Source organism: Tachypleus tridentatus, chromosome 10 (assembly GCF_004210375.1).
Source record: "Tachypleus tridentatus isolate NWPU-2018 chromosome 10, ASM421037v1, whole genome shotgun sequence".
Taxonomy (NCBI): Eukaryota; Metazoa; Arthropoda; class Merostomata; order Xiphosura; family Limulidae; genus Tachypleus; species Tachypleus tridentatus.
This window is the reverse complement of record NC_134834.1, coordinates 106,171,159-106,185,366: the sequence shown is the minus strand read 5'-3', so window position 1 is coordinate 106,185,366 and position 14,208 is coordinate 106,171,159. Positions and strand designations below refer to the sequence as shown.

The window sequence follows — 14,208 nt, the reverse complement described above, 5'->3', positions numbered from 1 at the left end:
TGGAACCAAACCTCACTTCTTGTGGTTGCCCAACAGTTTCTGTGCAAGTTCTCGAGCATCCATGAATTTTGGTTTTATTGACTCTTCTATTGGCTAGGTGGTTAGGACACTCAGTTCACAACTTGTAATTCGTAGATTCAAATCTATATCAAACCAAATATGCTTGTATTTTCAATTATGAGGGCATGACCATATGATGACTAAGTCTTTTACTGCTAAATTAGGGACAACCAGCATAGATAGCTCTCATTTAGGTTTGTGTAAAAGTCATAACAAACAAACATTCTTTTGTTCTTCTACATAGGCAAAGAGTATAAAGAGATGAAATATTGTGTCCCATGGCTGTGGTCTTATCTATTCCCTGCCATCAAGTGTCACATACCATGGGTTTCCTTTGGTTGCTACCTGAGGAGAGTTCATGAAATTAATCTTTGCACTATATCCTTCACCATCTTAGTATGAGAATAAAACTGTTTGTGTGAGGGTTGAAATATTGTTTTTGAAGTTAATATTTTTCTTACTTGAAAATGTATTTAACAGATACCTTCCAAAATCTTCCCACACATCCTTCCCACTTTTCTGGTGCACATTTATTGTCTTATCAAAGAATGAGGATTCATGGGCATGAATGTAGAGGGATCCATTGTACATGGAAATGTATTGCACTCCTATTAGAGGAGAGTTCTGATGCAGGATGACATCCTGCAGTGATGCAAGTTCATGTGTTTTCATGTGAGATTAGATCGAGTTTTCACAAGGCTGGTGGCCTGCACACCTCTTTGACAGAAGGTGCAAACTCAAGGGGAAATAAGCTATCTGAGTGTACATATGAGTATCTGTTAGAAGTAGATTTTCAAGTAAGGAAATTGTTAACTTCAGTAACTTTTATACTTTTCAGATTGCCAGAGAACATGGGGTTAGATTTTTAGAAACTAGTGCAAAAGCAAATGTTAACATTGAGCAAGCTTTCATTGAACTAACGGATGCAATTTTGAGTAAGGTGAGTTGTATCATTTAATGGTTCTAAGTTAATAGATTTAAGAGTTTTAAGATAAAGCTTTTGTGGTTCATGAATATGGTTTATTACCAGGTAAACTATACTGAATCAACTTGATTCGTCTAGTAAATGCTGTTTAAAATACAGTAAATATTGAAATTAGTGAAATAATATCACCTATTAAAGCAAATAACTTTTTACTATTTACTGAGTTAACTTTTGGTACAACAGGCTTAACAAAGAGCATTTGTTGAAAACATTACCCAGGTAACTTGTTATTTACATGTCTGGGTGTATTGCACCCAGCTTGTAACAACCATTGTAGTAGTCATACTATAACTTTGATAATGTATATGTATCTTCAAGAAATTTTGCAGATTACCAGTAAATGTCACAAGGTTTTGTAACCCTTTTGTCATGGGTCAAAGGCTATGTCATTCCATTTGTTGACTTGCATTCAAAATTTTATTGAACTACTATTTTATCAATTTATGTCAGTAAGTTTGGAATCAAATTGTAGATTATAATTCAAACTTTAATATTATATGTGAGTTAATTTTTTAATTAAAAAGTAAATATTAAAAGAGCTCACCTAAATATAGATGATAGTGAGTCACGTGGTATGCTGAATGTAGCACTGTCTAAAATTAAATGTTTGTGATGTTAAAATACTAAGTCTATAATTTCATACAAATTAGGAACTCAAATGACCAATATTGACAAAGTAGAATATACAATAAGAACCTCATATCTTGTTATTTGCTGAGATATGGCTTACATACCGAATCAAATACAGCAGCCCAACTCACTTCTTTCCATTTTTAGAAATAGTCCTTTATATACTCTTGCACATGAATAACCAATTGACAGCTCAGAATGTCCCCCTTGTGGTTTTCTCAGCAATTTTAATCTGTGAAAATGCTACCACATTCTTCCAATCCAACATTTTAAGGAAGAATGTTGTGTCGTTAGTCTGCTCAAAGTTTCAAATTTCTTTTTAGACCTAAATACAGCTTAGTTACTTAGCTTGATAAATTATAGTGGAATTCTATGGTAACAATATTGTTTCATGATTTTTTTGGTTATATAACTGTATATATGTATTAGGTTGAGGAAAAATTTGTGAGCGTTTTTAAATAATTTCATTCAAGCATTACATGCAAGACCATACAATACTTCAATGCATGAACACATTACACCCAAAACATTTGTTATGATACTTTATTTCATGTAATACCTAGGTATATAGTATGCATTGTTTTAAACGAAATTGCAAGAAATTAAATGCGAAAAGCAGATGGTGTCGAAAATGCTCGATTTTGTCCACTTCACAGTCCATTTAATGAGCTGAAAATGAAAGCAAAAATTAAAGACATATGAAAATCAAACACACCATCTATTAGAGCAAAAAATTATCTAGCAAATGACATGAAATATTTTTCGAAAGCGTTTCACTTATGAATATATTTGTTTAACTTGAAAAAACGCTCACAAATTATTCCTCAACCCAATATAAAACCTAAATACAATTTTTTTTTTTAATATTCTTCACATGTGAAATTTTAAAAGGCTTAGCAACCTATATCCAGCAGCAGCTGAGTTCAAAGGTCATAGTTAGAAAAGATAATTGTTTGCTTTACTTCTTCACTTATTGTTCTATATTGTAAGAGAAATAAGTTTCATAACTTATTTCTAAAAATGAATAAGCTTACACATATATATTATATAATAATTTAAATATTTCTGTTTAATACAAAATACTAGTCCACTGTAACACAGCCAAGACCAAGTCAGTTTTATATTATTGGATACAATAACATGAATGCACATGTACCAAGTCAATGCAAGTTAAGTAATTTCAGCTAGGCATGACTAGAAAGTCAAAATAATAAAAAAAATATATATGATATTTTGAGACTTAAGCTACTTAGACTAAACATTTGTATTTTCACATTATAACGTGTAGTCATTATAGCACAAAAAACATTATTTATATTTATTTTGCAATTTTTTTATGATGGTTACAAAGTTGGTCAGTTGACAGACCCCACATAGAGTGTAGAAAATAACATAGAATATAAAATCTTACTGAAAACACATGTTTGAGTATATTTAGGAGGTTTTTATAGATTATACACATAATATTTGAGATTCTGGGGACAAAGAATAGTTTATTAATCAAAGCATGAAATCACTTTACACTCGTACCAAACAGATTTAATATTTTCACAAGCTAATATACTCTTCAAAAAAAAAAACGCAAAAGGGATATTTTTTTTATTTTAAAGAGAAATATATGTAATAATGTTACAAGCTCAGAGTATGTGATGTTACACGTGTTAAGGCACTGATTGTCAGACCAAAATGACAATAAAAGTTGTGCACTTTGAAAACGGAGGAAAACATCGGAATTTTTGCCAAAACGCATTCGTGTCCAATAAATTTGAGAGATCTGCATGTTCTGCAAGTACAACATGTGCAAAATCCCTATAAAAGTGACGGGTTATCGGTTTCCATAGCTCAGTGTTAAGCCACCGACACGCAATACAGTTACGCCAAGACTGACTGAAGCACAACGCAACAACGCCATTGGTCGCTTGGAAGCAGGCAAATCTCGATCAGATGTTGCCAGAGCTGTGAACGTCCACCCAAGCACCATCACAAGGCTATGGAATCGTCACCAACAACATGGATCAACTCATGACCGTCCACAATATGGCAGACCTCGTGTGACCACGCCCACACAAGATCGCTACGTCCGGTTACGTCACCTTCGGGATAGGACCACCATTGCGACGTCTACTGCCTCAACCATACCAGGGCTGCGTAGGATTTCCGATCAGACCATACGCAACTGTCGACGAGATTCTTAGGCCCCATGTGCAACCCATCGTGGTGAACGTCAACGACGTTTTTCAACATGACAACGCCCGTCCTCACACAGCCCGATTCACCACTGTCTTCTTGAGACACCACAACATCAACGTTCTTCCCTGGACCTCCAGATCACCAGATTTAAACCCCATAGAACATCTGGGACGAGTTGGAACAACGTCTGCGACGGCAACAACCTTAACCACAGGCTCTTCCTCAGCTTGCAGCAGCTTTGCAGGCTGAGTGGACAACCATTCCACAGGATGTGATTCGTCGTCTCATCTCTTCCATGGGCAGGAGATGCCAAGCAGTTATTGATGCTCACGGGGGGCATACTAGTTATTGACTTTGAGTGACGTTAAACTTCAACTAGTGAGCGTGGACTTTGCAGATTTTGGATGTTCAGCAGTGAATGTGCAAAGTTTCACACATGTCATACAGAACTACCCGGAATAAACTTGTTAACAATATGTCTCAAATTTTGCCTTTTGCGTTTCTTGTTTTGAAGAGTATATTTCATTAAAAAAAAGCTTATTTTTTTGTACAAAAAACTTGTAATATTTATTTAAAGTCTGCCAAATGTTCTGAAGGTGGATTCACTGTACCAAACGTTATAGGGTAAATACTCAGTGTGCATAAATGTGTATTTGAACTTGTGTGTATTATTATTAAGCCTGTTGTGAAGGGGTTTTAATTAACTATTAATTTTTAAATTTCTTTTTAGAGTATTGACTATCGAATATAGAAAATAATTTTGATTTTAAAATTAAAAATACTTTTCTTCATCTGCAAATTGTAAAATTTCATTTGTATAATCTCTAGAACTTCCTAAATAGCTATCAAATGTTTTTTTTAAAGAAACTGTATATTATTTGTTATTTTCCCAACCATAACTGTGTACAGGGTTGGTTGATTTGATTGATTTCATAACCACAAATAAATTAGAAAACGTCAGTTATTTGCTTTAAAACATAGACAAGTAAACAAAGGATGTGTAGAAAACAATGATCTCTATACTAATTGTTATGTTACAAAGTATTGTTGCACTCATGGCATACTTGTTAAGCCTTGTCAGTTTTTGCACATGGAGAATGTGTACCTAAGAACACAGAATAATAACAAGTACAAAGTAAAAACGTTCTATAACTATAATTTAACTGGCTTTCTAACTAGGGCAAGAGAGGTTTAAATTAATTCATTTTTCTGCTTGATCTGAACATCAGAAGAAAATCTTTCAAATTGAAGACGACACTGACAGTATTTAGTACTGAAAACAACAAAACATTTATACATCTTTCAGTAGATTTAACTTGGCCTTTCTGTTATAATAAGTAATTTACATTAAATTATGTACTTCAGGAAATAGTGGTAAATAAAGAAGAGAAGATGAGAGATCTAGAGAACAGATGTCACGATTCACATGTTAGGGGAAATTGAGAATTTTTTAAAATTTCTTTGTAATGTTAAGAGTTAAACTTGTACAATGTTAAAATTTGATTAATTAACTAAATTTTAATGTCTAATTTATTTATGTACAATAATAATGAATTACTTTACATCTTAAATATAACTAAGTGTTGCTACAAGTAGGTCACAGTGCACATAATGGCCTACCTGTAGCAAGAGGGTTAAAGTATAATGTTGCTTACCTTCCATAGATATTATTTTGCTTACATATCATTGGTGTTTTATCACCTTTACATTTTGTATGTTTTTATTTTGGACATACTCATATAATTATTTGCTTAAAATGTTTCATATTTTGTGTATCTCTACCCATTTTATGACTTATGTTCAATAGTCGCCAGGGAATTAGACAGTAATGTAACTACACTGCCATATGACAACAGTTGTATTAAAGAATATATTTATAACAAATTATTGTTGACTTGTATTTCACAGCTGCTGATGCATTTCATAATCATTGGATTATTGGATAAAGTACGATTGACTGTTTTTATACTTCTTTATTTATGACTAATATATTGGAAAAAGTACAGCAGAAGAAATGTCTTGTATTTGTACTACAGACTTGAATGCATCTTATTATGTAATTAGATATAAAGTTTTACTTGGATAATGTGATATTTATATTTCCTTATACAGCAACTGGCTGGTAAAGACCAGACAGAAGTTTCAGATAAAGTACGAGTTGCCTCTGCGGACAGCAGAAGTGGAGGAAACTGTTGTTAGGTAACAGTTTACACATAAGGACTTGAAATTTAGAGTAAGGGAAAATTTAAACTGTAAATCCAGTTAACAAGTCCTGAACCTATATTTCAGAAGAAAATACTTAAATATATGTGGTTACAACACAAGTTTCTGCAGATGTTAGTTTTGTCTAGCACATCCTGGTTTTAAAGTAAAGTACTTTGAAAAAAAAATACATTAAAAGAAATGTTACCAATGATTGTAAATAATATTTTTATCTTTTACTTAAAATTGATACATTTACATAAAATATAAAGAAATGGTAAAATAATCCTAGAAATGGTGCAATTTTTCATGTAATTATTTCATCTGATATTATATTTATACTTTGATAGCTCATTGTTGACTGATTTGCAAAAAACGTGGCCAACTCTACAAGTTAAATTTGCATGTTTTTCTTTTTTAATTTATTTTGATGTAAAACAAAGGTTGCAGATTCAAGTATTCCTGTTGACAGAAAATAATTTGATATATTGTCTTGAAAAAAAAATTACACTTTATAATCTATAGATGTTGAAAAATGATTTATTTTTTGTAAAAGATGTACTCTTTAATCATTACAACATTTTACCTCTTTGGGGGGGGCAGGACTCACTTAAATCAAAACATTGTCTATTTCAGGCCTGTGTTCAAACGTTTTTCAGTTTTATATAAAAACATATTGGTCTCATTTAACATACTTAAACTAACACTTGATGAGGGCTCCATTAGAAGGAGTGAAAGTAAAAGTATTTAACATGGAGAACAGTTTGTGTGTGTGCATGTTGTTTTACAGATCTAAGTATCAAAGCAGCATGTAGATAACTTTGTGTATAATTACACACTGACTTTTCTATACATTAAAATACTTGTATGTGTGAGCTTTTGGCCTTCTTACTTTCATTTCTTCCTCTCTGGTAAAAGTGCTGAAAAGTTGCAGTTTAAAGTATTTTAATGTCGAGAACATTCTATGTATGATTCTACATATTAATTTACTCTATATTATGGGTCTTAAGAATGGATGTAGATGACTTTTTGAGAGTACAAAAGTTTGTTAATAGAATAATATGCTCTTAATGCTACCATTTTGTGAATATTTCTATCATTTAATCATTATCTTGCCCCTTGGTGTGGATTCCTGTTCGTGGTGACGGGACCTCCCAGGGAAGATTCTGTTCTTTCAGTTTCCCTCCTCTGGGATCTAAACATCCACCCACGTGTTTGCCGTGCATGGTAACCCATGAAGGGGAGGAGAGGATCCTGGTGGTTGAGGGGTCCAACTCTTAACACACCACTTTGACCTTGAATTCCTGTAGGTGGGCAGCCTTGGGGTGGCTCCCCTTGGGTCATCGGCTGGTCCACTCGGGCTAGTGTCAACCAAATACCAGTGTTGGATGTTCTCAACAGATGTTGTGGACATTACATCTGATGCTGGTGTTTGGGTATAGTACTCACGAAACCCTGGCCTTGCTGCAATGTCCTTGTTTGACATTGTAGTGGGTCCTCTCGTAAGGCTCCATGGTGAGTGGGGTCAGTGGGCACCAAAATTTACCTTTCTTTATTATGAATACTCCAGTTAAAAATCTTAATAAAATAGTGAAAAAACAGTCTATAGGTAAACAACCATGTCTTGAAGATTCTGAGCAGCAATCCTCACCATCTGTAACACCTGTTGTACCTCATTTTCCTATATTGCATTCACTTTCAGACAAACTTTTAAGGCATATATCTCCCTTTTTCACTCAGAAGGGACTAGAGGGACTTAATGGCTCTCCAAAGTCAGTAAAAAAGTGTCAATCTGGTGACCTGTTGGTGGAAACATCCATATCTTAACATAGTGAACTCCTGTTCCATTCATAGAGGCTACACCTCGTGCTACTTTGAATTCATGAGAAGGATTTGAAGAACATCCCAGAGTAGGAGATTCTTCCTGGTTACTCCACCCAAGGAGTTTCTGCAATGAGGCATATCTCCACTCACAAAGATGGAATTATGGTGCTGACCAATGACCTCATTCTGACATTTACATCAAGGCAGGTTATCTTAATTGCAGAGTACAGCCATACATTCCAAACCCTCTCTGATGTTTCCAATGTCAACAGTTCTGTCACTCGAATAAGTCATGTTGTGGCTCCTTGATGTGTGCTCATTGCAGTGGCAAGGACCATCATGCCTATGAGTGTGAAACAGACCATCATTGCATCAATTGCAATGGCTCTCACTCATCCTACTTTTGTTCTTGCCCTAAATGGTTGGAAGAAAAAGAGGTGCAATGTTTGAAAATAATTCATAACATTACTTATCCTGAGGCTTGAAAATTGCTGTTCACCACATCATCTCGGATGTATGCTGCTGCACTTCGTTCCACAGCTACTGTGGGAGTGCAGACAGATCTTTCTGTGCCTCCTAAAGAATTGATCTCCAATCAAATGAAAACTCTTTTGACCTCCATGGTTAAAAAGGTTAATGAATCAACTTCGACACCTATCTCTGTCCCGTATATACATTCCACCAAACCCCAAGATCCACATCCTTTGGTTCCAGGTACAGGCATTTCCTCGGATCCATCTTCCTCTCTCACCCCAAGATGCAAAACAATCATTCAATGACATCCTTAGTCTCTGGAATTCCCTTCCAACAGCAAAGACCTGCCCAGTTTACCCAGGGCAGGATCCGTGGAGGTCGATAGATCTCCCTCGAATAAAGAAAGTCAGGAAAAACGATATGGTCATAAACAGAAGGGTTCTCCTCCCAATTTGCCTACACGTAAATAAAAGTGGCCACCTTTATACAATGGCACTGTCAAAGTTTACATTCTAATCTGGATGACATCAAATCACTGATTGCTTCCTACCATCCTGTATGTCTTTTCTTACAGGAAACATTTTTGAAACATGCTGATACAGTCACCTTTTGGCAGTTTTCTATGTACAGAAATGACAGGCTGCGTTATGGACAAGTGCATGGAGGAGTGGCACTGTTGATTGATCAGCATGTGCCCACCCTGTCTTTGCCACTCGACACATCCTTGGAAGCCACAGCCATCCATGTTTCCTTGGGTCATACCATTACTGTTTTTTGTTCTCTCTACCTGTCACCTGGAGAGACATATGATCAATCAGACCTTGATGCTCTCATTGAACAGTTGCCATCTCCCTTTTTAATCCTGGGGGACTTTAATGACATTATCCCCTCTGGGGAATGCTGGTATTGATAGGAGGGATTGTACTGTAAAGTGTATGCTTTCTGATCACAACCTTTCTCTTTTCAGTACTGGTTCTTGTACTTATTTCCATGCAACTAGTCAGTTCTTTACTGCTATTGATCTCTCAGTTTGCTCCCCTTCATTATTTTCCCATTTTTCATGGAGGGTTGACGATAATCCACGAGGCAGTGATCAGTTTCCTATAATCTTGAGAGAGACTGGCTGTGGTTGATGCCATCCGACCTGCGTGCCCTAGTGGAAAGTGGATCAGGCAAACTGGCCCACTTTCACTGCTCTCGCAGAACTTGATCCTGCAATTGTCTGTAAGCCATCAATAGACGACTGTGTGGCTGCAGTAGCTGACTATTTTATACAAGCAGCTGCTCAATGTATTTCTAAAACCTTGACACATTTTCCACTATATCATTGACCATGGTGGAATCCTGCTTGCCACATGGCATGGAAGGCTCAAAAACGGGCCTGGGATACTTTTTGTAGATATCCCACACTCTCGAACCACATCGCTTTCCAGTGGGCCCATGCAGATGCTCAATGAGTAAGATATCAAGCCAGAAGGAATCTTAGATTAAGTTCACAACCAGCATATCCTCTACCACCAGTTCCAAAGTCATTTGGGACAACATTCAAAAGGTCAGTGGACAATATCACCCTGTCTCCCCTCTCGATCTTGTTCTCTGATGGCTTGGAAGTAACTGATACCCAGAGCATTGCCGATACTCTAGGTGAAAGCTTTTGCTGGGTATCTAGCACTTCTGCCTCTTCTTCCAACTTCTTAGCCATCAAGACTCAGGCAGAGCAATCGCCTCTTTCCATTTGAGCTGATTGTCTCTATGACTATAATCATCCCTTTACACTGGTGGAACTGAAAATGGCCCTTCATCAGTCTGGCAGTACATCAATTGGACCTGATGATGTACACTATGAGATGCTGCACCATCTATCTCCTGCTTCTCTTGATATTCTTCTAATTGTTTTTAACTGGATCTGGCAGGAGAATGTTTTTCCTGATGCCTGGCACCAGGCTATTATCTTACCTTTCTCTAAGCTTGGGAAGGATCCCAAGATTCTTTCAACTATAGTCTAATTGCTTTGACAAGCTGTCTCTGTAAGACCTTAGAGAGGATGGTTAAAGCTCATCTTGTTTGGGTCCTCCAATCAAACAACTTCCTCTTGCTTACCCAGTGTGGGTTCCAACAACAGTGCTCCACCATGGACCACCTGATTTGATTTGAAACATCAATCAGAGAAGCCTTTCTCAAATGACAACACCTTGTATCAGTATTCTTTGACATGGAGAAGGCTTATGATACAGTATGGAGGTATGGCATTTTGCGAGACCATATATATGGATTACATGGCCATTTGACCACTTTTATTAAAATATTTTTAATGGACAGGAGATTCCGAGTTTGTGTGGGTTTGACACTTTCCTGTTCTTTTCTACAGGAACTTGGGGTCCATCAGGGCTGTGCTTTGAGTGTCACACTTTTCAATATAAAGATAAATGCCATCACTGAACAACTCCCTCTTACTGTTGCAAATGAGCTCAATGTCGACGACTTTTACATCTCATGTCAGTCGTCGAACATGAAATATATTGAGTGGCAACTACAAACTGCCCTCAATCGTGTACTGAAGTGGACCACAGCAAATGGCTTTACCTTCTCTCTCTCTAAAACCAATTGCATGCACTTTTGCTGCCAACGGTGTATTCACCCTGATTTTGAACTCCGTGTCTGTGAAGTTGTGCTGCCTGTGGTCTTGAGACTAAGTTCTTGGGTCTTATCTTTGACCGTAAGCTAACCTTTATACCATACATCAAGCAGCTACGGTTCAAATGTACAAGAGTACTGAACATCCTCCATGTCCTCTCTATCACCACTTGGGGAGCAGATTCGACATTCTATGTTAAAGATATGTCGTGCTCTTATTCAATCGAAACTTGACTATGGATCACTGGTCTATGGCTCTGCCAGATCCTCAACCTTAAAGCCACTGGGGCTTTCTGCACTTCCTCAGTTCAGAGCTTATACATAATCTCATGAACCTTCTTTGCACCTCCGTTGTTTGCAACTGTCTTTACTATATGCTTTGAAACTTCGTTCCTTACCAAAGCATCCCACCTGGGGTTGTGTTTTCCTTCCTTGATGGGCTATGCTTTTTCAGACCAGATGGTCTGCCATTATTCCTTTTGGCCTTCATATCCAGATGCAGTTAGATGAATTGGGTCTGTCCTTGAATAACATTGCTGTATCCACTGGTCAGCCCAACCCACCATGCCTTCTTACAGTTCCCAGTTGTGACCTATCTTTAAGTCATCTCAAAAAAGTAGACACTTCTGATTGGAAATACTGTCTGTTATTTGCTGAAATCTTTTGAACCATCCTTCCATTCCTATTTATACAGATGGTTTGAAATCAGGTAACTCTGTGGGCTCTGCCATGGTATGTTGTGGTCCGGTGGTTACATGCAGAATCCCTTCCACATCTTCTGTGTTCACTGCTGAACTGTATGCCATTTCTCTTGCCCTGGATCACATAGAAGCTAAGCAGTACTCGAACTACATGATTTATACTGGCCCTGGAATCGATTCATGTTGGTTCACACTTTGTTCCTTTATGTTATCTTTATGACAATAAACAAAATATACATAGCAAATATTTGTATCATTTCTTCTTCTTTCTCTTAGACATATATTTTTGTAATGATGTAGTTGATCCAAAAAGTTTTTATTTTTTTCAGATAAGCAGCTTATAACACAAAATATTATCACAAAAAAACAGTAAAATGTCCTGAGAGTTTTATTATTTTATGGTCTCTCTAATCAAGCAATAAATAATATATTAGCTGATTGAGCCGAGCCTCACAAATACAAGTAATGAAACTGATTATAAATGCCTTCAAACCTGGCATGTGAACAAACTAGCATTAAATTAATTTGAAAAGTAGAATTTTCTCTTTCAATTAGTTATGAATAATCCAGTAGCAAATGTCAGAATTATTGGCATATTTTGAAAGAAAGAATGAGATAGGAGGAGCTTGGATGTAGGTTTGACATTTTTTTTATTACTTCTCAGCAATGCAAAATGTTTGGTAGCTGTAAATTTATGTTATGGTTTAACAATACATATACTACAAGTTCATATAAAAATAAAATATGGAGCAAATAAGTGACAACTGTTGAGGATAATTTAAATATTGAGAACTGAGTTAAATATTACTTTTATGGAAATACGTACAAAGTTATATTTTGAATTATGCATTGCATTATTCAAGCTAAGTTTATCCAGATTTACCGACATACAATAAAAGTAATATTCTTCAATTCAATTTTTAATGACCCACAGAGAAATGTAATAAAGTTAGTGAATATTTTAAACAAGCAGTGAAAACGTTCTACATACATACTGATGGGATGTTACTATTTCTTCAATTATGGATACTTTCTGATTATAGGACATTCTTCACTTTTAAACATTAAATGGGTACAATATCCCTAGTTATGAGATACTATGCTTTCAATGGTGTCAGGATTTACTAATTAGGAAATGTCATTTTTGGTAATTATTGAATACTTTAGTTTTATCACTACTTGGATATCTAAGTTTATACATGTTAGACCCATTGTGATGAAATGCCTTTTAACTCAATTTCTAGATGTTATAATGAGGTAAGATATATTTTAACTTAAGCCTGATACTTGTGATAGAGTGGAGCCTACAGACACAAATAGTCACTGAAATATTGAATGATAACTTCTAGCATTTTTTTTAAATTAAGATTTTTTTATGTCAATGAGTCTTTATTGTTAAAAATAATATGAACATATCATGAAACTCTGTCCTTGGAATACTTCTCTGAATTATGCTTTCACAAAATGAACTGCACTAATGTGCATTTTCAGTTACAATTGTGTAGCTTCAACAATCTAAACACATTTTAAAGACACATATAAAAAGTAAAAAAACAAAAAAACTTGACTAGAGCTTGTTGTAGCTGCAAAGTTATAATTATCTGTAAGTACTGTTTTTTGTTGGCTGTTATCAAGCTTTGCAGACCTGGTTTTGGAATTTCCAATAACATAACAACTATGAAAAACAGTAAAGAAGAGTTGGTATGACTGACGACCCCTAGAACCTCGCTTGTAGTTGCTATTGGTGCTAAAGGTGTGTGGTCAGCAAGTGGACATTGGGTACTTCTACAGCTGTACTTAAAAAACTTAAGTAATGAGACTGTGTTTTGTTTTTTCTTCTCGTGAGTTCGTTACTTATGTAAAAATGATAATTAACCATCAAAACTGTTGTCTTTGCAATTTAGAAATATTTTGTTAGGGTTTAATGTGTACTGTGTTTTAAAATAAATCCCTGATCTGTCAAAATGTTGCTGATAAATTACATCCATATATTCCATAGCGATACTGGTGTTTGTAGTTTTAGCCTCCTCCATGATTTCTTTATGTGAAAGTTTTATTTCCATCTTTCATATTTGATACAATAATGGACAATGTGGCTTATGAGGTGGAGTCAACTACATTCTGCTTAAAATGTGCAAGAAACCTTACACTCCTTGGTTTCAATAATGGTTAAAGAATGTAGTATTACAACTTGTTCATAATAGCTCTGTCAGTGTTTAACTGAAAACAGTTTTTATATAACAGAATAAATCATATTGTATTATAATATACATAAGTGATTAAACTTCAGTTGATTAATTAAATGTTCACTAACTTTTAAATGGTTGATACTATTAATTAAAAATATCTTAACTTCTACCTTTACTACATATTCACAGTTGAATGTAATTCACTAGTCTTAGGAGATGTGTTGATGAATGATAACTAATACATTACTTCTATACAAGTTAAGGGAAGAAACACTCAATAGCTTACTATTTAACTAGTAAAATATAAAAATTGTATATT

At 35.4% G+C, this 14,208-nt stretch overlaps 1 protein-coding gene across 3 annotated transcripts in view; it reads left to right on the top strand.

The window, feature by feature from the left end:
- The window catches only part of LOC143230037 (ras-related protein Rab-10-like), a 31,178-nt gene extending 16,970 nt beyond the window's left edge, over positions 1-14,208 (top strand). For 2 of the 3 annotated variants that reach the window (XM_076462989.1, XM_076462987.1), the window contains 3 exons: positions 899-1,000; positions 5,978-6,064; positions 13,336-14,208. In XM_076462989.1, the coding sequence (XP_076319104.1) occupies positions 899-1,000; positions 5,978-6,064 (189 nt within the window). In that variant the 3' untranslated portion in view covers positions 13,336-14,208. Of the gene's footprint in view, positions 1-898; positions 1,001-5,977; positions 6,099-13,335 lie in introns of all 3 variants that reach the window. The other variant, XM_076462988.1, reaches the window with a different exon arrangement.